The 26,277-nt window shown below is 49.1% G+C and overlaps 2 protein-coding genes across 27 annotated transcripts in view; one reads left to right on the forward strand and one right to left on the reverse strand.

Moving 5' to 3' along the window:
• The window catches only part of GAK (cyclin G associated kinase), an 82,335-nt gene extending 63,665 nt beyond the window's left edge, over positions 1-18,670 (reverse strand). For 13 of the 25 annotated variants that reach the window (XM_063619347.1, XM_055245959.2, XM_063619343.1 and 10 more), the window contains exons 1-4: positions 18,299-18,648; positions 2,176-2,237; positions 1,327-1,386; positions 288-402 (exon numbers count right to left, since the gene is read on the reverse strand). In XM_063619347.1, the coding sequence (XP_063475417.1) occupies positions 288-402; positions 1,327-1,386; positions 2,176-2,237; positions 18,299-18,443 (382 nt within the window). In that variant the 5' untranslated portion in view covers positions 18,444-18,648. Of the gene's footprint in view, positions 1-287; positions 458-646; positions 1,117-1,326; positions 1,387-2,175; positions 2,238-18,298 lie in introns of those variants that run through there. The other 12 variants (XM_063619348.1, XM_063619346.1, XM_063619350.1 and 9 more) reach the window with 10 other exon arrangements.
• An 84-nt stretch (positions 18,671-18,754) lies between these two features.
• TMEM175 (transmembrane protein 175) overlaps positions 18,755-26,277 on the forward strand; it is a 28,008-nt gene continuing 20,485 nt past the window's right edge. Inside the window, exon 1 of one of the 2 annotated variants that reach the window (XM_063619361.1) lies at positions 18,755-18,799. The gene's annotated coding sequence lies outside the window, so the exon portion shown is untranslated. The remainder of the gene's footprint in view (positions 18,800-26,277) is intronic. The other variant, XM_063619360.1, reaches the window with a different exon arrangement.

The raw sequence follows: 26,277 nt of genomic DNA on the forward strand, positions 1-26,277 counted from the left end.
GTGCTGCCACTGGAGACAGGCAGGATGGGAGCCCGGCTCTCTGGCTGCCCGCAGCTCTGCAAGGAGACAACGCAGGCGGCCCACTCAGACGGTGGGAAGCTCACTGGGCATCAGCGTGGGCCTCTCACAGAATTACTGTCAGACAGCTGCCCGCGCTTCCCGCTAAGACCAACATAGCTTGAGAGAAGATGCTGGGCATGTTTCACAGCCATGCAGCTGGGTTAGGAGGCATCAAGCCGGCCTCTGCTGGGTTAGATGGCAACAAGCCGGCCTTCACAGGACGTTACCTTTACAGAGCTCTGTGAGCAAGAGGAACTCAGCCTGCCCCGTGTCCGACTCCTCTTTTCCTATAGATGCTGCAGAACAAAACTGGACAATGTTCGGGTGGCCGGAAAGCTTTTTCTGCAGTTGTCTTGTTAAAGGAGAACGTACATAACCATGTCCACAGTTCTGTGCACTTAAAAATAAATGTATACAATATTAACACACTGAAGTCAGAATACTTGGATTGAACCCCCTTACAATTTTAGGCATCAGAGCGGAAGATGAGGGAGAGAGCAGTGGACGACCAAGAGAAAGGCAGACGGAGGCAGGAGGAGCCGCAGGAGAGGGCAGGGACAAAGGCAGGCGTGCCGGCCACACACACCTGACCACAGCGACACCGAAGTCCGTCCCGCGCCCGGCAAGAGGAGGCAGGGCCCTCAGGGGGCTGTGCGCAGGGAGGCTGCGGAGTGGCCGTGTCCACCTGAACCCACACTCAGGCAGCCAGCGGGCTCTCCGAGTGAACAGAGCTAGGACAGGAAAGAGAGGCAGAGTCTGAGGGCAGCCAGGGCTGAAGACTCCAGGCTCAGGTGGGGCACGTGGCAGTGGACAGCGAGTGCAGCCCCCAGATCTTCCATCAGCGCCGGGAGATGCCCCGCCCAGTCATGCTTGGACAGCCTGAGAAGGGACGAGAGGGGCGGCTGAGGAGAAGCCACATCGGGGCCTGTGGGAGCCAGGTCTCCGGAGGAGCTGAGGGGGCCGGGCTGGGCAAGGGCCCCCTGTGGTAACCAGCCCGTCCACTGGGCACGGAGACCTCTTGGGCAGGTACAACTCCATTCCCAACACTTCTGAATCTTTTACTACTACCCTGGCAGTGAAAACACAGAAAAAACTGCTTCTTACTAGAAGTCGCCTACAGCTAAGTTTGGTAAAGCAAAAAGCCGATTTTAACACATGAAAGACAATGTCACAGAGTAGCCTCTTGGCCACTGGCGGTCACAGCTTGATGCAGGCCTGTGCCTGCCAAAGCCACCGTGCTGGCTCCTGGTTCCAGGAAAAGGATACCATGAAACAAACTTCTTGAATGATGGCTCTGTTCTTTTCCTCTTCATTGGATAATAGCCTCTGTATCAGGAAACAGCACACACAAAAGATGAAAGTAAGTTGACCTTCCTACTCCACCCGACGCATCACGCAAGAGAACAATGCAATGCGTCTAATACAGCTCCCCCCATTCCGTGTGTTTCCACCTTTGACCCCTGTAAAAACGTGCTGGGGGTTCAAGACCCTCAAAAGATCTTTGTGATCCAAGGACACAAGAAAAGGCAAAAACAGGAGCCTTTCCTCCAAACAGGCCAGAGTGAAATGAGACAGACAAGAAGGAAGAGCAGAGACGCTCTGCAGACATGGGGGCGTGCAGACCACAACAGGCCCACTCGTGCCCACTCTCAAAGGCGGGGCCGCCCTGGTGCCCAGCGTGGTGACAGCAAATGGGGCCTTCTTACGTCTCAGGACAAAACCGCACAGTACAGACCCTCCCACAGTGACCCCTATTTACAGACATGCTAGCAACACACATTTTTTACAAGCAGCTTTTAAACTCCTTGTATTCATAGAGCCCTTATTTTGGCACATGGAGGCCAAGAGGGCGTGACCCCACCGTGAGGTCACCCCCTAGCACAGCCCCCGCCACAGGGCAGGCAGGGCCACAGTAGTGTGAAGCCCAAAGCCGGGGACCCAGGCTCCTGCAGTGCCCAAGGCCATTGAGCTTCAGCAGAAGCAAAAGGCACAAGTATGTCCAGGCTGTAAAAGGAAACAAAGTAAGTAACAGGGATGCATCCCTGAAAACACTGTCACCAGAGAGTCCCTTTACATACATCAGAAATCCAGAGAAGGCGTTAAATGGTTCGTTACCTTTAATGCATACTCTCTGCCACTCCCCATATCTTGAGCTTCATACACAAATGCAAACCCACCTGAAAATTAAAAAGACTTGTCAGTTCAATGCTATGATTTTATTTAACATATCAGGCTTTAAAAATACCTTCACTAAGTAAAATACAAATTGGTTTGTGGCTGTGGCCAGCAGTTTTCTACAAAACATAATGGCCCCAGCGTACACTCCCCACACAAACACGGCCCCAGTATACCTGCCCCCACACACACAGCCCCAGCGTGCACGGCCCCTCCGACACACACAGCTCCAGCGCACACAGCCCCACACACACAGCCCCAGCATACACGGCCCCCCACACACACAGCCCCAGCATACACGGCCCCCCACACACACAGCCCCAGCATACACGGCCCCCCACACACACAGCCCCGGCGTGCATGGCCCCACACACACAGCTCCAGCATACAGGGCCCCCCACACACAGCCCCAGCGTGCACAGCCCCACACACACAGCTCCAGCATGCACAGCCCCACACACACACAGCCCCAGCATACACGGCCCCCCACACACACAGCCCCAGCATACACGGCCCCCCACACACACAGCCCCGGCGTGCATGGCCCCACACACACAGCTCCAGCATACAGGGCCCCCCACACACAGCCCCAGCGTGCACAGCCCCACACACACAGCTCCAGCATGCACAGCCCCACACACACACAGCCCCAGCATGCACGGCCCCACACACACAGCTCCAGCATACAGGGCCCCCCACACACACAGCCCCAGCGTGCACGGCCCCACATACACAGCTCCAGCGTGCACGGCCCCACACACACAGCTCCAGCATACAGGGCCCCCCACACACACAGCCCCAGCGTGCACGGCCCCCCACACACACAGCCCCAGCGTGCACGGCCCCCCCCACACACAGCCCCAGCGTACACGGCCCCCAACACACACAGCCCCAGTGTGCATGGCCCCACACACACAGCCCCAGCGTACACGGCCCCACACACACAGCCCCAGCGTACACGCCCTCCCACACACACACAGCCCCAGCGTACACGGCCCCCCGCACTCAGCCCCAGCGTACACGGCCCCCAACACACACAGCTCCAGCGTACACGGCCCCCTGCACTCAGCCCCAGCGTACAAGACCCCACACACAGCCCTAGCGTATACGGCACCCCACACACACACAGCCCCAGCGTACACGCCCCCCCCCCCACACACAGCCCCAGCGTACACGCCCCCCCACACACACACAGCCCCAGCGTACACGGCCCCCCGCACTCAGCCCCAGTGTACATGGCCCCCCACACTCAGCCCCAGCGTGCGCGGCCCCAGCGCATACACCACTGCCGTTCACTTGCTCTACTCCAGAGACAGACAGGAATAACCTAAGAACAAAGGTCAACAGAAGGAAAAACAAAACCACAAGCATTTCTCCAAAGACCAACGATACTGATAAATTCTAGACAGACCGATCCAGAGAGACAGGACAGATCACCAATACCCAGAACAAGAGAGGAGACCTCCTTCCCCGACGCCCAAAAGAGGAAAAGACATAAAAGAGAATACACACCAACATCACTCACGAATGTGGACCCAAGAATTCCTCACAAAACAGCAAACCAAGCCCAACAAGACATCAGGAGCAGAGTTGGTTTAACATCTGAAAATCAATTTAATTCTATTGTTTTGGGGTCTAATTTGCTTAGTTTTCTTTTAGCTTTCTGCAGTGGAAAAACTACATCATGAAATTGAAAACTCTCAGCAAACTAGGAACAGAAAGAAACCTCCCCAGCCTGATAGATGGCATCTGTGAGAGACCAACAGGAACACTGCATTTCGTGGTGCAAAGTCGAATCCTCCCCTGAGATCAGGAAGGAGGCAGGGATCCTTGTTCTCACCACTGATGGGCGACACTGTGAGGAAGTTCTCGCCGGTGCCATCAGTCAAGAAAAAGAAATAAAAGGCATCCAGATGAAAAAAGGAGTAAAAATATTTTTATCTGCAGGTGACATGATTATCTATGTAGAAAATCTGGTGAAATTTACAAAAGAAAAGCTACCGTAACTAATAAACGCATTCAGGACGGTTGTTGGATATAAGAGCAACATACAAAAACCAACTGTGCTTCCACATGCCCAAGGTTAGGCAGAGATTTTTCAGATATAAGCACAAAAGCAGGACCCACAAAAGAAAAACAATGATAAATGGACTTCAGGAATTTCTGCTTTTTGAAAACTGGTCAGAGGATGAAAAGATAAATCACTACTAGGCTTTGCAAATCATATACCTAATAAAGGACTTCTATCGAGAAAATATTTTAAAAATCCAAGTAACAACGATTTTTTTTTCTTCTGAGACAGGGTCCTACTCTGTCACCAGGATGGAGTACAGTGGCTCTATTGCAACCCACTGCCTCGACCTCTGGGCTCAAGTGACCCTCCCACCGCAGCTTCCCAAGAAGCTGGGACTACAGGCATGCGTCCCCACACCCGGCTAATTTTTTTATTTTTTTGTAGAGACGAGGTTTCACCGAGTTGCCCAGGCGGGTCTTAAATTCCGGGGATGAAGCCTCCTGAAGTGCTGGGACTACAGGTGTGAGTCGTCACGCCCAGAAAACAACAAAATTTTTAATGTGTAAAAGATATGAATAGACACATCACCAAAGATATACTTGTGACAAGTACACAATGTGTCCCACCACTGCCCATGAGAGAAACACAAACTTAAACCGCTAAGATAGGACTCCACACATACCAGAATACCTAACATTTAAAGGCCGCCCAGACCAAGCGTCGCCAAGGATGTGGAGCGACCGGAATGCTTACGCACAGTTTTGGAACTGGAAAATGGTACAATCACTCTGGAAAACATTTTGGCGATTTCTTAAAAAGGTTAACAAATCAACAATACAGCCCTGACATTACACTGCTGTGTATTTACCCAAGAAAAATGAAGGCACATGTGCGTACAAAGACTTGTACACAGCAGCTTCATGTACAATAGCCTAAAAATGGAAAGAACCCAAATGCCCATCAACAGGTGAATGAACGAATTACCCACACCTGTAACACTACCTAGCAATAAAAAGGAGGAAACTGCTGTTACACGCAACAACATGAATAACACATGAAAAGGCAGTATGCCAAGTAACAGAAGCCAGGCCAAGAAAAGAGAGTATATACATACACACAGTTTGTGTACAGAAAACTCTAGAAAATGCAAACGAATCTACAGTAACAGAAGGCCAATCAGTGGTTTCCTGGGATGGGAACAGGAAAGCAGGACGAAGGGTTACCGCGGGGAGGAGGGAGACCGTGGCGCCGACGCACATGCTTGCTGCCTTGATTAGTGTGGCAGATACAGTGTGTGACACACACATACATGCATGACATGTGCCGAAACATTTAAAACATGCAGCCTGTATATCTCATTTTTATCTCAACACAACTGTTAAAATAAATAATAAATAAATCTGTGAGGAAAAACACAGATGAAAAGAAGTAAATGGAAAGCCATGAAATAGAAAATAGAAAACAGATGGCTCCACTGCTAAATTACATCAAACACTTAAGGAGGAAACCACAACAAGCTTATAAAGTCTTTCACTAGACAGAGGAGAAGAGTTCCCAGCCCATTTCTTGAGGTTAGCATAACACTAACCAAAGAAGGGTATAAAGACCAAATTAAGGAAAGAGATCACTCATTACCATAGACACAAAAAATCCTCAAGAAAATACTGGCAAATTGATTCCAGCGAAACATAGTAAGGATACTACGTCATGACCAGGTGGTATTCATCCCAGGAATGCAAGGTTGGTGTAACATTAACAAAATCAATCACTGTAGTAAACAACATTAGCAGAATAGGGAATACTGGATCACCAACAAAATTTAGAAATGACAACTACAAAAAACTGACATCTAATATAAGACTTAATCGTGTTTTCTTGCTAAGATCAGGAACAAGGCAAGATGTCTGCTCTCAGCACTGTTAGCCAACATTTTACTGCAGATCCTAGTTAATGCAAGAAAGCTAGGAAAATTAATAACAGGCATAAAGATCAAAAAGGAAACACTAACAAAAGATACAAAACTTCAGTTAGCTAGGAAGAATAAGCTCAAGAGATCCACTGTACCACATGGTGACTATACAGTTAGTAACGACAGATTACATTCTGAAAAATGCCCTAAAACTGACAACTCTGACGCAGTACATGTGTTAACTAGCTAGATGTGGTCATTCCACGATGCATATATACTTCAAAACATCATAGTGTACATGACAAAGACATCAATTTTATCTGTCAATTAAAAAATATATTAAACATGAAAAAAAGGAGGAACTAAAACTCCTCTCATCTTCAGATGCCATGACTGGAAAGACAGAAGGCTCGAAAGGCCTCAGTGCCACATGGCCTTAGCAGGACCACAGGTCTTCTGGGTGCCTACCCAGCCTCCTCCCCTCCAGCCGCACCCCCCGCTTGGTTCCAAGCCACAACATTGACACAACTGCGCTTCCTCAAATGCAGGAGGCCCATTCCTGCCCAGGGCCTTCCCACATACCACAGGCCTGGAAGGGGCCCCCTGACCCTGGGCACCTCCTGGCTTGCTCCCTTGTGTCCCTCAGGAGCTGCTCCTCACTGCTTCTGCAATGCCTTCCCTAATGCACCTGCCCATCCCAGCCACTCTTTATGAACTTGTTCCTTCTTCCTGACACTTTCTGATATCTAACATTATATCACACACTCGGATACCTGTTTACCATCTGTCTCAGCTAGACTACAAACACCATGAAACACAAGTTTCCTCCACATTGTTTACATCGACATCCAGCAACTAAGTGGTGCCTGACTAAAAGTGTATACTAAGGGCTGGGCACGGTGGCTCACGCCTGTAATCCCAATGCTTAGGGAGGCTGAGGCAGGAGGATCACTTGAACCCAGGAGTTTGAGGCTGCAGTGAGCTATGATGAAGCCACTGTGCTCCAACCTGGATGACAGAGCAAGATCTTGTCTTAAAAAACAAAAACAGGCCAGGTGCAGTGGCTCAGGCCTGTAATCTCAGCACTTTGGGAGGCTGAGGCAGGCGGATCACAAGGTCAGGAGATCGAGACCATCCTGGCTAACACAGTGAAACCCTGTCTTTACTAAAAATACAAAAAAATAGCCCGGCACGGTGGCGGATGCTTGTAGTCCCAGCTACTCGGGAGGCTGAGGCAGGAGAATCGCTTGAACCCGGGAGGCGGAGGTTGCAGTGAGCTGAGATCGCGCCACTGCACTCCAGCCTGGGTGACAGAGCAAGACTCCATCTCAAAAAAAAAAAAAAAAAAAAAAAACCAAAAAACCAACAACAAAAAAACACAGCGTCACTGATGTTACTTTTAACATCTTTAAGGCAGTATCACACACAGTGCAGGGAAAGCATAAGGAAGATAAGCAGGAAGGATGTGCACGAAACTCCTGGTGGTGAAAACGCCACCAGGAAGGAGATCACAGAACTCCACAAATATTGTGACATTACTCTATCAAAATTGTGAAAAAGGTTTAGAGTCAATTTTTTTTTTTTTTTTTGAGATGGAGTCTTGCTCTGTTGCTCAGGCTGGAGTGCAATGGCGCGATCTCGGCTCACTGCAACCTCCGCCTCCCGGGTTCAAGCGATTCTCCTGCCTCAGCCTCCCAAGTAGCTGGGACTACAGGTGCCCGCCACCGTGCCTGGCTAATTTTTGCATTTTTAGTAGAGACGGGGTTTCACCGTGTTGGCCAGGATGGTCTCGATCTCCTAACCTCGTGATCCCCCTGCCTCGGCCTCCCAAAGTGCTGGGATTACAGGTGTGAGCCACCATGCCCGGCCCCAGCTACTATTTTGTTAAAAGGTTAACATTTATTCTGGATAGGAGGACACAGGTGTTTGTTATGTTACTCTATTTTTCTGCATTTTAAAATATTTCATAATTTTTAAAGACAGTAATACCTGGACTTGATCTCAGGACTTACTACACGGCTAAATTAATCAAGGCTGTGTGGTATTGGCAGAGGAACAGATACAAAGACAACTGGAATGGAAAGAAAATCGCAGAAACAGCCACACAAATCAATCCAGGTGATTTCTTTTTCTTTTTTTCTTTTTTTTTTTTTTTTGAGACAGAGTCTGGCTCTGTCACCCAGGCTGGAGTGCAGTGGCACAATCTCAGTTGACTGCAGCTTCCGCCTCCCAGGTTCAAGCGATTCTCTTGCCTCAGCCTCCCCAGTAGCTGGGACTACAGATGTACGTCACCAAGCCCGGCTAATTTTTGCATTTTTAGTAGAGACGGGGTTTCACCATGTTGCCCAGGTTGGTCTTGAACTCCTGGCTTCAGGTGCCTTGGCCTCCCAAAGTGCCGAGATTACAGGCCTGAGCCACCGCGCCCAGCCCATCCAGATGATTTCTGACAGAGGCACAGAAGCAACTCCATGGGAGATCCACAAATGGTGCCAGACAATGAGCTTCACGTAAATGTCAGCCACATACAGTAATTCACCAAAATAAACACGGACATAAATGTACAACTGTGAAGGTTTAAAACTTTCAGAAAAACACAGGAGACAAATCTTCAAGATAAAGAGCTAAGAATCCTTAGCTGTGACAAGGCGTGATTCGAAAAGGAAAAATAAATCAGACTTCACAATGAAAAACTTTGGATCTGCAACAGACCCCGTTTTGTTTGTTTTTTAATTCACTGGTCTGAGTTTGCTTCCAAAAAGATCCTGTTTAGGGGACGAAAAGACAAGCTGCAGACTAGGAACAGATACTTGAAAACCCCATGTCTACAATAAAGAACACTCAAAACTTGGTCAAAAAGACATAACTAGGAAGTGGGCAAAAGACATGACAGACTTTTCACCCCTGAAGATATGCAGATGGCAAAGAAGCACTCCCAAGCTATCGGGAAAATGCAAAGAAAAACCACAAGGAGGTATCGCTACACATGTATCACAATGATCACAGTAAAAACAACGCAGCCAAATGCTGGTGAGTATAAAGAGAAACTCACTGTTACAGACTGAACTGTTTGCCCCCAAAATGCGTCTGCGGAAGCCTGGGATGACACTATGCAGAGACCGGCCCTGAAGTACAGGACAAATAAGTTCATACGAGTGGGGCCCTAATCCAATAGGACTGGTGTCTTTATAAGACGAAGACACACCAGAGATGTCAGCATCCCCTCAGCAAAAAGGAAGCATTGGCCAGGTGTGGTGACTCAGGCCTGTGATCCCAGCACTTTTGGAGGCTGAGGTGGGCGGATCACCTGAGGTCATGAGTTTGAGACCAACCTGGGAAACATGGTGAAACCCCGTCTCTACTAAAAATACAAAAATCAGCGGAGCATGGTGGTGGGTGCCTGTAGTCCCAGCTACTCGGGACACTGAGACAGGAGAACTGCTTGAACCCAGGAGGCGGAGGTTGCAGCAAGCCGAGATTGCACCATTGCACTCCAGCCTGGGTGACAAAGCGAGACTCCGTCTCCAAAAAAAAAAAAAAAAAAAAAAAAAAAAAAAGGCAGCATCTGCAAACCAGCAAAAGAGGCCTCTCCTGGAATCAGCACTGACAGCATCTTGCTCTTGGCCTTCAAGCCTCCAGAACTGCGAGAGTGAATTTCTACTGCTCCCCCACTCAGTCTGGAGTATTTTGTTACGGCAGCCTAACCAGGCTGATATGCTCCTACATTGCTGGTGGGAATGTATGGCCACTCAAGAAAACAATCTGGCAGTTTTCGGCCGGGCGCGGTGGCTCACGCCTGTAATCCCAGCACTTTGGGAGGCCGAGGCAGGCGGATCACGAGGTCAGGACATCGAGACCATCCTGGCTAACAGGTGAAACCCCGTCTCTACTAAAAATACAGAAAAATTAGCTGGGCGTAGTGGCAGGCGCCTGTAATCCCAGCTACTTGGGAGGCTGAGGCAGGAGAATGGCGTGAACCTGGGAGGCGGAGCTTGCAGTGAGCTGAGATGGCGCCACTGCACTCCAGCCTGGGCGACAGAGCGAGACTCCGTCTCAAAAAAAATAAAAAAAAAATAAAAAACAATCTGGCAGTTTTCTAACAAACTAAACACATAATTACCACACATGAACCAGCAACTGCATTCTTAAACATTTATCCCAGAAATGAAAACGTATATTCACACAAAAACCTATACGCAAGTGTCACAGCAGTTTTATCTGTAGTAGCCAAAACAGGAAACAGCCCAGATGTCCTTCCACAGGTGGCTGGCTGGGCAAGCCGCGCACACTCACACAGAGGAGTCTCGCCACGGGAAACAAGCTACTGACACACAATCACCTGAAGAATTCTGCACTTCCCCTTACACAGCATCCTTCGAATGACAAAATCACAGACAGAGCAAAGACTAGAGGTTTCCAGAGGGTAAGGCAATGGTGTGGCTGTGAGAGGTGGCACGAGGGCTCCCTACGGGGATGGAGCCTTCCACAGCCTCACCTGCACCAGGGTCGGCATCCCGACCATCACCACTGGGGAAACCAGGCAAGGGTCTAAAATATAAAAGATCTGCATCTTTTCTCACAGCCACGTGGGAACCCACAATGAACTCAAAATAATAGCTTATTTAAAAATAATAGTAACGTGTAAAACATTAAAGAATGGCATGTCAGGTACCTCCAAGATCCTGTTGTATACATTTTACTGCACATACTCTGCCAATTAAGAAACAGGCACAGGCCAGGCACAGTGGCTCACACCTGCAATCCCAGCACTTTGGGAGGCCAAGGTGGGAGAATCACTTGAGCCCAGGAGTTCTGAGAACAGCCTACAGGCAACATAACAAGACTCCATCTCTACCAGAAATAAATTAAAAATTAGCCAGGCATGGTGGTGCATGCCTGTGGTCCCAGCTACCTGGGAGGCTGAGGTGGGGGGATCGCTTGAGTCCGGGAGTTCAAGACTGCAGTGAGCCATGATCATGCCACTGCACTCCAGGCTGGGCAACAGAGCAAGATCTCATCTCAAGGGCAGGGAGTGGAGGGGCGGGGAGTGGAGGCACAGAGACATCAAATGCTCAAGCCAGGCCAGATCTCAAGGCCCAGGTTCCCTGAGGCAGCCTGGCCTGGGACAGCAGAGTGACCACAGCTAAGGCTTGCCTTCTCTTTCTCACATAAATTATATAAATATGTAAACATAAGACCTGTATCCAGAGTAAGCAGAAACTCTCCCAACTCCTGTCCAATAAAAAATGGACAAAAAGGCCAGGCGCCGTGGCTCATGCCTGTAATCCCAGCACTTTGGGAGGCCAAGGCCGGTGGGTGACCTGAGGTCAGGAGTTTGAGACCAGCCTGACCAACATAGTGAAAACCCACTTCTACTAAAACATATAAAATTAGCTGGGCATGGTGGTGCATGCCTGTAATCCCAGCTAGTTGGGAGGCTGAGGCAGGAGAATTGCTTGAATCCGGGAGGTGGAGCTTGCCGTGAGCCAAGATGGCACCACTGCACTCCAGCCTAGGCAAGACTCCATCTCAAAAAAAAAAAAAAAATTGCTGAACATCCTTATCATCAGGGAAATTCCAATGAAATCACAATGAGATCGACACCACTGCACACCCACAAGAATGGATGTAATCAAAATGAGAGACCACAAGAAACGCTGGTGAGGAGGTGGAGAGCCAGGAACTCTCTACCGTGGCTGGCAGAAATGTAAAATGGCGCAGCTACTGTGGAAGGAGGTTTGGTTGTTTCATGTGAAGTTCAACTTAAATCCAACCTGTAAATTGGCAATCCTACTCCTTGGTATTTTTTACCCAAGACAAAGAAAAACACATGTCCACAAAAAGACTTGAAAAAAAATGTTCTCAGCAACTTTATTCATAACAGCGGATATGGTTTGGATCTTTATTCCTAACAGCAGATACGGTTTGGATCTGTGTTCCCATGCAAATCTCATGTTCACTTGTGACCCTCAATGTTGGAGGAGGGGCCTGGTGGGAGGTGACCAGATTATGGGGTGGAGTTCCCCTGGGGGTGGGGGTGGAGTTCCCCGGGGGGGGGGGGGGGGGGGGGGGCTGCTCTCGGGATAGTGAGATCTGATTGGGTCATGGGGGTGGAGTTGGGAGGGGGGGCTGCTCTCAAGATAGTCAGATCTGATTGGGTCATGGGGGCGGAGTTCCCCCGGGGGCTGCTCTCAGGATAGTGAGCGCTCGCCTGTGAGATCTGATTGGGTCATGGGGGTGGAGTTCCCCAGCGGGCTGCTCTCAGGATAGTGAGATCTGATTGGGTCATAGGGGTGGAGTTCCCCCGGGGGCTGCTCTCAAGATAGTGAGAGCTGACTGGGTCATGGGGGTGGAGTTCTGCCCAGGGGCTGCTCTCAGGAGGAGGCTGCCGTGAGCTGAGATCGCACCTCTGCACTACAGCCTGGACAACAGAGCAAGACTCCATCTCAAAAAAATAAAAATAAAAAAGTAACAGGCACAGGATATGAATGCGCAATGCCAGAAGGGGAGGCTGAGCAGCAAATAAGCATTACCAAACTTGCTACTCAGAAAGGCACAAATCAAAGCTTGATACTTTTTAAACCCATCAAAATGTCCAAATAAAACAAACCTCTAGGGGACACTCTGAGGACTTGGGACACTAGAGTCTGGTGCCCCCAAGCAGCCTGCAGGCCCCATGAGCAGAGCTGGGCAACCTTCCCCCACACAGCCCACCAGCGTCCGTGCAAGGGGCTGAGGACACCTCTCACCAGGATGTGTGTAGGATGCACGGGGCACGCTGGGGATGGGACAGAGCGCCAGGGGACAGTGAGGTCAGCACAGGACCACTACAGGCAGATCTGAGTATCTTTTTTAATCAACTCGGCCTCTTTTAAGAAACAGACACTTTTCTAATGTAAAATACTACATACCAACATTTTCAATACACACATAATTCACAACACTACAGAATGAATCTGTGTCCCCTCCAAAATTCCTGTGTGAAATCCTAATACCCAAGGTGATGGTGTTAGGAGGTGGGGCCTCCTTGGGGGTGACCAGGCCATGAAGGTGGAGCCCTCAGGACTGGGATTACTGCCCTAAAAATGAAGCCCCAGAGAGCACTTCCTCACCCCTTCTGCCCTGTGAGGACACAGCGAGAAGGTGCTGGACCCTCACCAGACACCAGATCTGCCAGAGCCTTGCGCCCGGACTTCCAGCCTGCAGAGCTGTGAGGAATAAACAAACATCTGTGGTTTACAGGCCCCCAGTGTATGACGTTCTGTTACAGCAGCACGGACGGAGTGGGACACACGGATGCGCACCCACACAGACAACACCAGGAGTCCACGGAGTGGAGCAAGAAGAACAGGGAGCGGCCCAGCCCAACGGTCGCCTCCCCCAGTGGTGAGCCCACCCCAGGGGGGTCCTCCCCGACAGTGACCTCCCTGAACCTCTAATTTACCCCAGGGGGTCCTCCCCGACAGTAACCTCCCCGAAAGGCTAATTCACCCCAGGGGGTCCTCCCCGACAGTGACCTCCCTGTATGCCAACAGACAGAAACCACAGAAGTAACACAGGCTTGTTCCTGCCAAGGGTCAGCCGCAGCTGAGCAGGAAGTGGTGTTGGCCTGTCACTCTCCGCCCCAACAGCCTAGTATACTACCTTCTATGCTCAGACATCTCCTCCAGGGCACAATGTGCAGAGCAGTGGGGGCCAGGACAGGGACCCTAAGGACACCTCCCTGGGGCTCCCAGCCCCCACTCCACCACTCAACCTCTGGCAAGCAACTAATCTCTGCCAACGTCACTTTTCTCTTCTGTGAGATGGGAGTAATTACAGTACCCACTTTCCAGGGCTACTGTGAGGACCACACAACTCACATAAAGCACTACGGACCGTGCTCGGCAAATACGAAGAGCCCCTAAGTGCTGCTGCAGTGGTTCTGACCGTTATTATTTCACGCTGGGAACTAGTCAAAGTGGACAAATGTTGATGATCAAGCTGTCAACTTGGAAGTGAAGGCGGTTGGTAGGAGGAGAGCCGTCAGGGGGCGGCTACTCTGCGGCAGAATCTGGGCTTCACAGGCCTGATGACCTAGAACCAACTAACCAAGCCCCAGAGACCCTGCTCACCTGTGCTCTGCACTGCCCCGCACCCCTCCCCGCTCACCTGCGCCCCGCACTGCCCCGCACCCCTTCCCGCTCACCTGCGCTCCGCACTGCCCCGCACCCCTCCCAGCTCACCTGCGCCCCGCACTGCCCCGCACCCCTCCCTGCTCACCTGCGCCCCGCACTGCCCCGCACCCCTCCCCGCTCACCTGCGCCCCGCACTGCCCCGCACCCCTTCCCCCTCACCTGCGCTCCGCACTGCCCCGCACCCCTCCCAGCTCACCTGCGCCCCGATCTGCCCCGCACCCCTCCCCGCTCACCTGCGCTCCGCACTGCCCCGCACCCCTGCCCGCTCACCTGCGCCCCGCACTGCCCCGCACCCCTGCCCGCTCACCAGCAGTCCACACTGCCCCGCACTGCCCCGCACCCCTCCCCGCTCACCTGCGCTCCGCACTGCCCCGCACCCCTCTTGGCTCACTGCAGCCTCCACCTCCCGGGTTCAAGTGATTCTCCTGCCTCAGCCTCCCGAGTAGCTGGGATTACAGGAACGCGCCACCATGCCCAGCTAGTTTTTGTATTTTTAGTAGAGACGGTGTTTTGCCACGTTGGTCAGGCTGGTTTTGAATCCTGACCTCAGGTGATCCGCCCACCTAGGCCTCCCAAAGTGCTGGGATTACAGGCGTGAGCCGTCGTGCCCGGCCGAGTCTACTTTTAAGATCAGTCTAAGGCTGGGCACATTATCTCACGCCTGTCATCCCAGCACTCTGGGAGGCCAAGGCCAGGGAGATCACGTAGGCCCAGGAGTTCAAGGCTGCAGTGAGTCGTGATCGCTCCAGTGCACTCAACATGGGCGACGAGCCAGACTCTTTCCAATAAAAGAAAATGATCTCAAGTGTACCCTGCGGAGGACACGTGGGGCCAGCATGTGGCCTCCCCTGACACTGAGCCCACCTTGGAGACATGGGGCCTCCCTGCCACTGAGCCCACCTGGGAGGGTTTCTGAAACTTGCAGCCAAGAGTCTTGCCTGTACCACACAATTCTGCAACTGTCAGTCAGTACCAAATATTCCCAATGATGTCATCCAGTCCAGAACATTCTAAGTAAGTGAAGGGAGGAAGCCTCCAAAAGCCATGTCAAGGAGGAAGAAGGGTGGAGAGCCAGGACCACACACAAGCGGCCCTGGGGGTGCGAGTAGGCTGTGCCCCCCGATTCCTTAGGCCACAGCTTGACCGCCAAAGCTCCTGAGCAGGCCCAGCCACTCAGCTAACACTGCGCATGGCACACAAGGGCTGCTGGCTGGCTCAAATTACATGTAACACCCAACCAAACGCACGAGGCGAGTTACGCTTAAACCATACGACGGCTGTGCGGCATCGTTTTCATTTTCTGCCTCAATTTACCTCACTAGCAGTCACCCCGAGTTCAAGTCAGCCACACAGGGAAGGTGGATTTCCCTGCAGACAGGGCACCACAGGCTCCATTTCAGAAGCAATGGCACGCAGAACCCAAAACAACGCACAGCATACACCTGCCCTGGGCATCTCTGACAGGTTGGTGCTCCTGATAATCTGCCTTTTAAAAAAGTGAAGGCTAGCTAGGTGCAGCGGCACATGCCTGTAATCCCAGCTACTTGGGAGGCCGAGGCAGGAAGATCCAGAGCCCAGTTCAAATCCATCCTAACAGCAAGACCTCGTCTCTTAAATTAAAAAAAAAAAAAGGAAGATGACAGAACAAGTTTGAAGAAATTAGAAACCTATCTGGTTCCACAGTTCTACCTAAAAACCCATTCACACCACAAGTCCAAATTCCTACAAGCTATGAAAACCATTTTTTCCTAACTCACTTGACAGCAAATCCTGGTCTACCATAACCTCATTTGGGATAAAACCTGACATGAACTGATATGGGGTTAATTACAGACTTTAATTATCCCACAGTGAGAATATTTATTCACTTAATTACAGAAATATTAATGTATTCAATTACAGAATACTTTCCCAAATCCTCTGGGAGTATCCCATGATATACAGGTTATATGCTGTAATGATCATTCTGAAACCTGAAAAATTCTGGAACTGTAAACATCTGTACTCAAGGGTTCAGATTACCGGCCATCGCCATGTTTACACAAGACAGCCTGAACTCCCATAGCCTATGTTCTAAGGTTGCTGTCCAGACAAAACTTATTTAAGTTTATATAAAATACTTAATTCAGCTTTCACACCCTGTTTCAGTTCAAAGAGGCTTCAAAGTACTTAGGAGGCTGCAGGCCACCTATTAAGTTTACAAGGAGGCAATCTACAGCTCCTAACTGCATTGGTTATTTTTATCTCCTGACTCGCCTAGATAGCAAAGGGAAACAAGTTATTTTGCACAACCTCAGCAGCCGCCCACATTTCCTTGTTCTTCTTCCTGGGTGCTAAGTGACCCACAAGCTTCTTTCTTTATACGAATCTTCCTCTCTGGGCCCCAGTGAGGGTGCATTCTCCATCCCTCCCACCCTGATCCGTGCCATCTTCTGCTTGGCCCCTTCCCGAAGCTCACACTGACTGTACCACCCCCAAGGATCTGTCCCTCTGCTGCCTCTGTCTCTCCACCCCTTGAGCACAGGTCTGAAGTTCCAGAAACCAAGTCCTGTCCACTATGAACTTCTTAAAGAATGAAGATAACCACCTAGTATTTTCAAAATAAATGAGGTGATCTGAGAGAAATCTGTCTTCTAACAGATGTGAAAGGATATCACACTTCAGCCCCCACCTCTGAAAGAAGAGCTTAGGGCTTTCTGACCAAATCGTACCCAAAATCTGTTTGGTTTTGAACACTATGGAGACAAAGTGTGTGATAATGCTACAGTCAAAAGGTCTCCGCAGGCCTTCTGTGATAATCAGAATTCTGGGATAGTTTCCTGTCTGGTCACAGGGCAGGCACCTGGACAGGCTAACCCTCCAGCCCTGAGAGGTACCAGGGAGCTGGTGAGGGTTAGGGCTTTTGTGTTGCTTCACTCCCTCTCCCTGTGCCAATACAGCAGAATAGAGTTACGCTGCCGCACCGAAGTCAACTGTGTTTAGCCAATAAACTTCACAGCTAGTGAAATGTGACACAACTCCAAGCACCACTGGACAAAAAACGTAAGGAAAATTCACAAGAGAGAATGAGACCCACTGACACTGGTGATCGATTCCGTGTGAACGGAGAGGACATCCAGGGAGCTAGAAATGGCACGCAGAGACAAAACTGACTCAAGACTGACTCGAGACGACTTAAGCCGAGTGACCTGTCCACTCTGCAAGTTCTATATAGGTCACAACTACTGGCTCTGCTTCCTGTACTACACACGGAATCACACGAGTAGATGTTCACCGGGAAGAGAAACACTGAGGTGTTAAAAGACGAACGGGGATCACGAGACACAGCCCAGTCTACCCTCGGCCAACCCCCCCACCCCCCAGGCTACGACCGCAACTACCTGCAACACGTGTGCACCCACCAACTCTCAAGTTCCCTGAACTGCAGAAGAACCAGCCCTAACCTCCAAAGTCCAGTCCTGTCCCTGCCTGCTCAATAACCCCAGATGCAAAAGGCCAAGGCTTAAACCCACCTCCTGCACCGCTCACCTCCTGACTCCAGCTGTCGGCCTTCTAGGCACCCTCCCTCAGCCTCCGCTGTGGGTCCCCACCCAAGCTCCCTGCCTGCCACCATCCCCCACCTCACCGTAACATCTTCCCCCACCCACCCTGAGGGGGTTCCCCAGGCCCCAGACTTTGCTCCAACTTGACCCTACTCCCATGACAAGAAAGTACCCCGACCCGGCCCCAGCCTCGCCCTCCGCAATCACCGCCAGCAGGCACCGACCTACGCCCGCGCTGTGACCTTCGCCTGGCCCTGACCCACGCCCTCGGCAGAGACCCTCCCCTGGCCGACCCTGACCCACGACCCCGCTGGGACCCTCCCCAGCCCTAACCCACGCCCTCCCATTCCGGGCTGACGCTGCCCCCAGCGTCCCGGAGACAACACTCCGTGGCCGCACTCGCGCTGCCGACCCAGGGCCTCACCTTCGGCCAGGACCCGCCGCACCCGCAGCCGCAGGTCGCCCAGTTCCACCGTCTGCCCCACGAAGTCACTCTGGTCGCGGCCGGAAGCACCGCCCAGGGAGCCTGGACCCGCCAAGAAGTCGAGCGCCGACTGCAGCAGCGACATGGCGGTGGCTGCGCCGCACCCCGCGGCAGCCGGAGTGGTCGGGCTCGGGCTCCCGCTCCCTCGCCGTCCGGGTCAGCTCAGCAACAGCCGGCCCCGAGGTGCACCATCTTCCGCCCCGCCGCCGTGACGTAGGCGCGCGTGAGGACGCGTCGCGTCAGGCGGCGTCGCGGCCCAGCCCCGTCCCCTCCGCCGCGGCCTCACTTCCTGGCTGCGCGCGCAGGCGCGGAGGTCTGACGGAACAGCGCGTGCGTGCGCGGCGTCGCCGGGCTTGTGATGAACTTCCGGTTGTCAAGCTGTCTGCCGGGCTGACTCAAGCGGAGGCGCGCGGAACAGTCGCCGCGGCGATTCCCGCCCAGGTAGTTCAGCGCCCCAGCCCAGCTCCCGGTACCGTTCCCTACATGGTCTGTTTCGTGGGAGGCTCCTTCTCAGGTGTCTCCGGTTTAAGCGCTTCGCCATCCTCTGGGTGGAGTCAGCCTCCCGTTTGCTGTTAGCGCCGCGTTTGCGAATGGGTTCGCGAATTTTTCTGTCAGTTGGCTACGGAGCAAGGAGTTAGCGTGCGTTAAGCTTTCAATAAATACTTGGTTTTTGTCTCATGGAGGTCAGAGTTTCCTGTGACGCTTAGTGAGTAAGGTTGGCAGCCCCCTCCCAGCAGCCAGGCAGGCAGTTTGCAGGGGAAACGCTGCTGCATTGCCCTGTCTTCCGAGCAGAGGGCCAGGGTCTGGGTTGGGGCAGTGACCAGTGGTGGGAGCCGTGGGCTAGAAAAACCTTCGTCCTGGGCAACCAGAACACTGCAGAGACTGCCCTGTGACCCTCAGGGTTCGTTCGCACCCTGACATTTTCCAAGGCAAAAGCAAGTCCTCATGAACCGCTTGGAAGTGTTCATAATGCCCAACCATTTGGAGATGAAAAGGTGACTTTCCTTCTAGGATAATGAGGAAATGGCTCGCAGACAATGCATTTTTAGTTTTTGGCCCATACAGTATTTGGGGGTTGGGAGTGGGCAGCAGGAGGTGAATTCGTTGCTATCACTTAAAGACTGATGCCAGGCGCGGTGGCTTACACCTGTAATCCCAGTACTTTGGGAGGCCGAGGCAGGCGAATCACCTGAGGTCAGGAGTTCCAGACCAGCCTGGTCAACATGGTGAAACCCCGTCTCTACTAAAAATACAAACATTAGCTGAGCGTGGTGGCGGGTGCCTGTAATCCCAGCTACTTGGGAGGCTGAGGCAGGAGAATCGCTTGAACCCGGGAGGCGGGCGCCACTGTACTCTAGCCTGAGACTCCGCCTCAAAAAATAAATAATAATAATAATTGAAAGGCCTAAATGTTAAAAACCAAGTTTTCCAGCTTCTGTTGAAAAATCAAACCTGTCATTATTGGACACCAAATGATGTGTGTTACCAATTACCTAGAGCGGTCCCTTGAGGTAAGGCACAGTCATTTGCCTGACCAGATGGGCTCATGTATGTTACCTGCCTGGTTCCTATAGTCATTTGAGGTTGCAACCCTTTCAATAGAGTTATTTGTTCTCCAACTCAAAAATGGATTCTAAAGCTCAAATCAGCATCTTAGCCGTCCCAGAAGCTAACTAACATCTGTTATCTTTATCATTAAAAGATAATAGGCTCAGCTCGTTGGAACACTTATCTATTTGAATGAAGTATTGCATGAAGCCAAATGAGATCTTTAAAAATATATACAACAAAAATAACAGTAGCAATAGCTTAGTTTATGCACTAATTTATTGCTTACAACACCCTTTTCTGTAATGGTTCATTGTGGTGAAAACATCTTTGTGAAGAAAGCACAGTATAATTAACCCCCTTTATTTTGGGATGAGAAAATATGCTCAACAATGCCATTATTTGGCCAGGGCCAACAAGTGATACAACTAAAATTCAACGCAAGTCATGGCTTTTCCAGCCAGTGCATTTGTCTGGTCAACTGTGGAATAGAAGGATTGAGAGCTCAGGAAAGAATCCCTGCTAGAGACAGATATCTGGGCATCCTCAGCATAGAGGTGGCAGTTGGCTCTAGGAGCTGAAGAGAGGACCAACAGAGATGGTGTACTAGACATAAAGAGGTTAGAATCTTCAGAGAGTAGACAGTTTGTGGAGAAAGAGCAGCCAGTGAAGGAGGAAGAAAATGAAGAGAGTGTTGTCACAGAGCCAAGGAACGAGGATGTTCAGGGCAGAGAGTGCAGCTAAGAGTGTCGAATGCCACTTAAAAGTCAAGTAGAAAAAGAAATGGAAGATACGTGTTGGATTTATTCACAAGGGATCATTGGTGACCTCACCAAGAATAGCTTCATTGGAGTAATGAGGTGGAAGCTACATATTACCATAGAAGAGGGATGAACAGATGATGAGGTAGAGATGGCAAGTGGAGATAACTCAAAATGTTTGTCTGTGGAGGAGAATATGAACAACTTCAGGCCAACAAATTCAGCATCCTTAGCTCCAGGGAGCTAGAATGATGATGTAGTATTGAGATGTTTTAAGATGAGAGATTCTTGAGTAGCCTAAAGCTGATGGAAGGGAGAGAAGGTTTGCTGGTACAGAAAAAAGAGGAATAATAAGATAATTCTATCTTAATGAGATATCTTCTATCTCTTAGAACATAGGAGGGGAATGACATCCAGAGCATAGGTAGAGATATTTGCTTTGGACATAGGAAAAACACTCAGGAAGAAAAATGGGCTGCAGTTGCAGGTGACCTTATGTATTTATTGGAATGAAGGTGAAGGAATTCTCTAATGGCTTCTGTTTTCATTGTGAATGAGGAAAGAAAAACATCAACTGAAAGTGAGAGGGGAAGTAGGAAACCCAAGATTTAAGCAGTGTCAAAAAGATCTAAAATAGCTGTTATGAAAAACCTAGTGAATAACTCACTGGAAAGCATGAGAGCATTTAAGCACTCATTTGGAGGCCATGAACTTATACTGGCATGACCTGAGATCAGCTGGACATTTCTAAACCGTGTAATCACTTTGGAAACCAGAGTCAGACTACTTATCTTATGAATATTTCTGGAGCACCTTTATTTATTGGCATTGAAGTAGATGCTATAGTAACACCATCTTAACCCAAATATCTATCTCCATATCTCATCTGAACTCTCAGATGTTTGTTCTTAGATACCACTACATGTATAAACATGTGTATATATCCAAAACTGAAGTTATGGTCTTAATCCCTATAACTGATTTCCTAAATTTCATAGCAAAGAGTATTACAAGAGATTAAGAGGATCATTTTGTAATGATGAAGGGGTGAATTCATTGAAAAGACTTGATAATCCTAAACATTTATGCACCTAATAACGAAGCTCTAAAATACACAAAGCATAAACGAATAGCTGCAAGGAGAGAGAAAAATCACAGTTGTAGTTGGAGAATATTCTTCCTCAATAAACGATAGGATAGATACCCAGAAAATCACTGAGGATATAGGAGACTTGAACATGACTGTCAGCCAACTTGACCTAATGAACGTTTATGGAACACTCCCCACAATAACAGCAGAATACGCAACTTTTCAAGTGCATTAAAACATTAAGCCTGACCATATTCTGTTGTATTAAACAGGTATGTTATCTGACCAGAATGATATTGAATATTAAAGTAGAAATCAGTAACAGATTGGAAAATCCTTTCAATATTTGGAAACTGAATAACTCACTTTCGTTTTTTGCATATTTTTTCAACTCACTTTTAAATAACTCGTGGGTCAAAGAAGAAATCAAAAAGGAAATTAGAAAGTAGTTTGAACAGAATGAAAATGAAAATGCAGCATTTAAAACTGGTGGGAGGGCCAGGCGCGGTGGCTCACGCCTGTAATCCCAGCACTTTGGGAGGCCGAGGCAGGCGGATCACGAGGTCAGGAGATCAAGACCATCCTGGCTAACACGGTGAAACCCCGTCTCCACTAAAAATACAAAAAATTCTCCGGGCGTGGTGGTGGGCGCCTGAGGCAGGAGAATGGCGTGAGCCCAGGAGGCGGAGCTTGCAGTGAGTGGAGATTGCGCCACTGCACTCCAGCCTGGGCGAAAGAGCAAGACTCCGTCTCAAAAAAAAAAAAAAAAAAAAAAAAAAAAAAAAAAAAACTGGTGGGATGCAGCTAAAACAGTATTAAAAGTTAAGTCTCAAATCAGTGACCTCAGCAGTCACCTTAAGAAACTAGAAAAGTTGGCTGGGCACGGTGGCTCACTTTGGCAGGCAGAGGTGGGCAGATCACTTGAGGTTGTAAGTTCAAGACCACCCCGGCCAACATGGTGAAACCCCATCCCTACTAAAAATACAAGAATTAGCTGGGTGTGGCAGTGCATGCCTGTAGTTCCAGCTACTTGGGAGCCTGAGGCAAGAGAATCGCTTGAACCCAGGAGGTGGAGATTGCAGTAAGCTGAGACTGTCACAAAAAAAAAAGAAACTAGAAAAGTAAGAGGAAATGAAACTCAAAGTGAATATAAGAAGGCAGATAATAAGTATCAGAGTGGAATTCAAAAAAATAGATAACAAAAGCAATAGAGAAAATCAGGGAAACCAAAAGCTGATTCTTTGAGATTAATAAAATTGAAAAATCTCTGGCCAGATTGAACAAGAAAAAGGCAAGACACAAATTACCAATATCAGGAATGAGAGATGACATCACTACCGAAAGGATAATCAGGGACTATTATTAAGGACTTTAGGCCAACAAATTCAGCAGCTTACACTAAATGAACAAATTCCTGGAAAGCACAAACCACTTAAGCTCATTTAAGAAGAAATTATGTTGGGCCGGGCACAGTGGCTCACGCCTGTAGTCCCAGCACTTTGGGAGGTCAAGGCAGGTGGAACACCTGAGGTCAGGAGTTCAAGACCAGCCTGGTCAACATGGTGAAACCTCATTTCTACTCAAAATACAAAAATTACCCGGCATGGTGGTAGGTGCCTGTAATCCCAGCTACTTGGGAGGCTGAGGCAGGAGAATCACTAGGACCCAGGAGGTAGAGGTTGCAGTATGCTGAGACTGTGCCATTGCACTCCAACCTGGACAACAAGAGTGAAACTCTATCTCAAAAAAAGAAGACTCCAAACTTAGATAGCTTCACTGGGAATTCAGAAAGTTGAAGGAAGGAATTATTTCCCACCTCATCATTCCTAACGGCATTAATCTGATACCAGAATTCCACAAAGACATTACTAGAAAACTACAGGATAATACCTCTTGTGAACATAGACACGAAAGTGCATTTAAAACGTTGTTTAGCAAATTGAGTCCAACACTATATACAGAAAGGATAGTACACCATGACCGAGTGGGATATCCCAAGAGGGCAAAGTTGGCTTAGCGTTTGAAAGTTTATCAATGTAATTCACACTCTTGAGAGTGAAGAAACAAAATGGATCATCTCAATAGATACAGAGAAGCATTTGACAGAATCCAACATACATTACTGATTTAAAAAACTCAGCAAACTAGGAGTAAAATGAAACTTCCTCAATATAGTAAGGGCATCTGTGAAAAACCTGTAGCTAGCATCGTATGAAATAATAAAAGCCTGAATGTTTTCCCCCTAAGGCCAGGAACAATCCAAGGCTGTCTGTCTGATCTCACCACTTCTGTTCAGCGTTATATTGGAAATTCTAGCCAACGTGATGAGGCAAGAAAAAGAGGGCCGGGGCCAGGCACAGTGGCTCACATCTGGAATCCCAGCACTTTAGGAGGCTGAGCTGGGTGGGTCACCTGAGGTCAGGAGTTTGAGACCACCCTGGCCAACACGGTGAAACCCCATCTCTACTAAAAATACAAAAATTAGCCGGGTGTGGTGGCGGGCACCTGTAATCCCAGCTACTCAGGAGGGTGAGGCAGGAGAATCACTTGAACCTGGGAAGTGGAGGTTGCAGTGAGCTGAGATCACACCACTGCACTCCACCCTGGACAACAGAGTGAGACTCGGTCTCCAAAAAAAAGAAAAAAAAAATCAGAATCTATAAAAAGAGCTACTCGTGAGTTTAGCAGGGTTGCAGGATACAAAATAAATGTGTAAAAATCAATTCTATTTCTACATACTAGCAATAAATATTGGAAGTTGAAATTAGAAACATTTGGCCAGGCGCGGTGGCTCACGCCTGTAATCCCAGCACTTTGGGAGGCCGAGGCGGGCGGATCACGAGGTCAGGAGATCGAGACCATCCTGGCTAACACGGTGAAACCCCGTCTCTACTAAAAACACAAAAAATTAGCCGGGTGAGGTGGCAGGCGCCTGTAGTCCCAGCTACTCAGGAGGCTGAGGCAGGAGAATGGCGTGAACCCCGGGGGGCGGAGCCTGCAGTGAGCCGAGAACGCGCCACTGCACTCCAGCCTGGGTGAAAGAGCGAGACTCCGTCTCAAAAAAAAAAAAAAAAAAAAAGAAATTAGAAACATTTACAATAGCATCAAAAAGTCTGAAATACTTGGGATAACTGTGAAAAAAGATGTGCAAGACTTATATGCTGAAAACTACAAAAATTTGCTGAGAGAAATTAAAGCCCATAATAAATGGAGAGATATGCCATATTCATAAACTGGGAGATTCAACAGTGCAGTTCTCAAATTGACCTGTAGATTCAATGTAAACCAGTCAAATTCCCAGCAGACTATGAGAATTTAACCCATAGATTCTAAAATTTACTTGGCTCTGCAAAGGAGCTAGAATAGTCAATACAAGATTGAACAAGGACAAGACAAAATTGTGTGATTTACATGACCTAATTTAAACACCTAAAGCCACAGTATCAAAACTGTGGTGGCTGGGTGTAGAGGTACGTGCCTGTAGTCGCAGCAACTCAGCAGGTTATAGCGGGAGGATCCCTTGAGCCTGGGAGTTTGAATCTAGCCTGGACAACAGTGTGGAGTTGATATAAAGATAGCTAAGTAGGTAAATAGAAGAGTCCAGAAATTTGCCCACAGGTATCTATGGTGAATTGATTTTTTTTATAAGGTGCAAAAGTAGTTCATTGGAGAAAGAATAATTGTTTCAACAAACGATGCTGGAAAAATTGGATATTCATGTGTTTAGGAAAAGGAACCTTGGGCCGGGTGCAGTGGCTCACGCCGGTAATCCCAGCATTTTGGGAGGCTGAGGCGGGCAGATCACTTGAGGTCAGGAGTTCGAGACCAGCCTGACCAACATGGTGAAACCCCATCTCTACTAAAAATACAAAAATTAGCTGAGTGCGGTGGCTCACGCCTGTAATCCCAGCACTTTGGGAGGCCAAGGCAGGCGGATCACTTGAGGTCAGGAGTTGGAGACCAGCCTGATCAACATGGTGAAACCTCATCTCTATTAAAAATACAAAAATTAGCTGGGCGTGGGGATGAGTGCCTGTAATCCCAGCTACTCGGGAGGCCGAGGCAGGAGAATTGCTTAAACCCAGGAGGTGGAGGTTGCAGTAAGCTGGGATCATGCCACTGCACTCCAACCTGGGTGACAGAGTGAGACTCCGCCTCACAATAACAACAACAACAACAACAAAAAACCTTAATCCATACCTAGCATTATATATAAAAGTTAACTCAAAATCATAAATCTAAATGTGAGATCTAAAACTATAAAACTTATGGAAGAAAATCTATGAAATGTTCTGTGAGATTTTTAGCCATGACACTAAAAGCATGATCCATAAAGGAAACAGATAAACTGGAGTTCATCAACGTGAACAACTTTATAATACACCGTTGAAAATAGCCCATATGAACAATAGGTGAATAGATAAACTGGTAAGTCCATAACATAGGATATCATTCCATAATAAAAAGATAAGCTATCAAGCAACAACAAGACTTGAAGGAACCTTAAATGCATATTGCTC

Source organism: Symphalangus syndactylus, chromosome 16, assembly GCF_028878055.3.
Source record: "Symphalangus syndactylus isolate Jambi chromosome 16, NHGRI_mSymSyn1-v2.1_pri, whole genome shotgun sequence".
NCBI classification, from domain to species: domain Eukaryota; kingdom Metazoa; phylum Chordata; class Mammalia; order Primates; family Hylobatidae; genus Symphalangus; species Symphalangus syndactylus.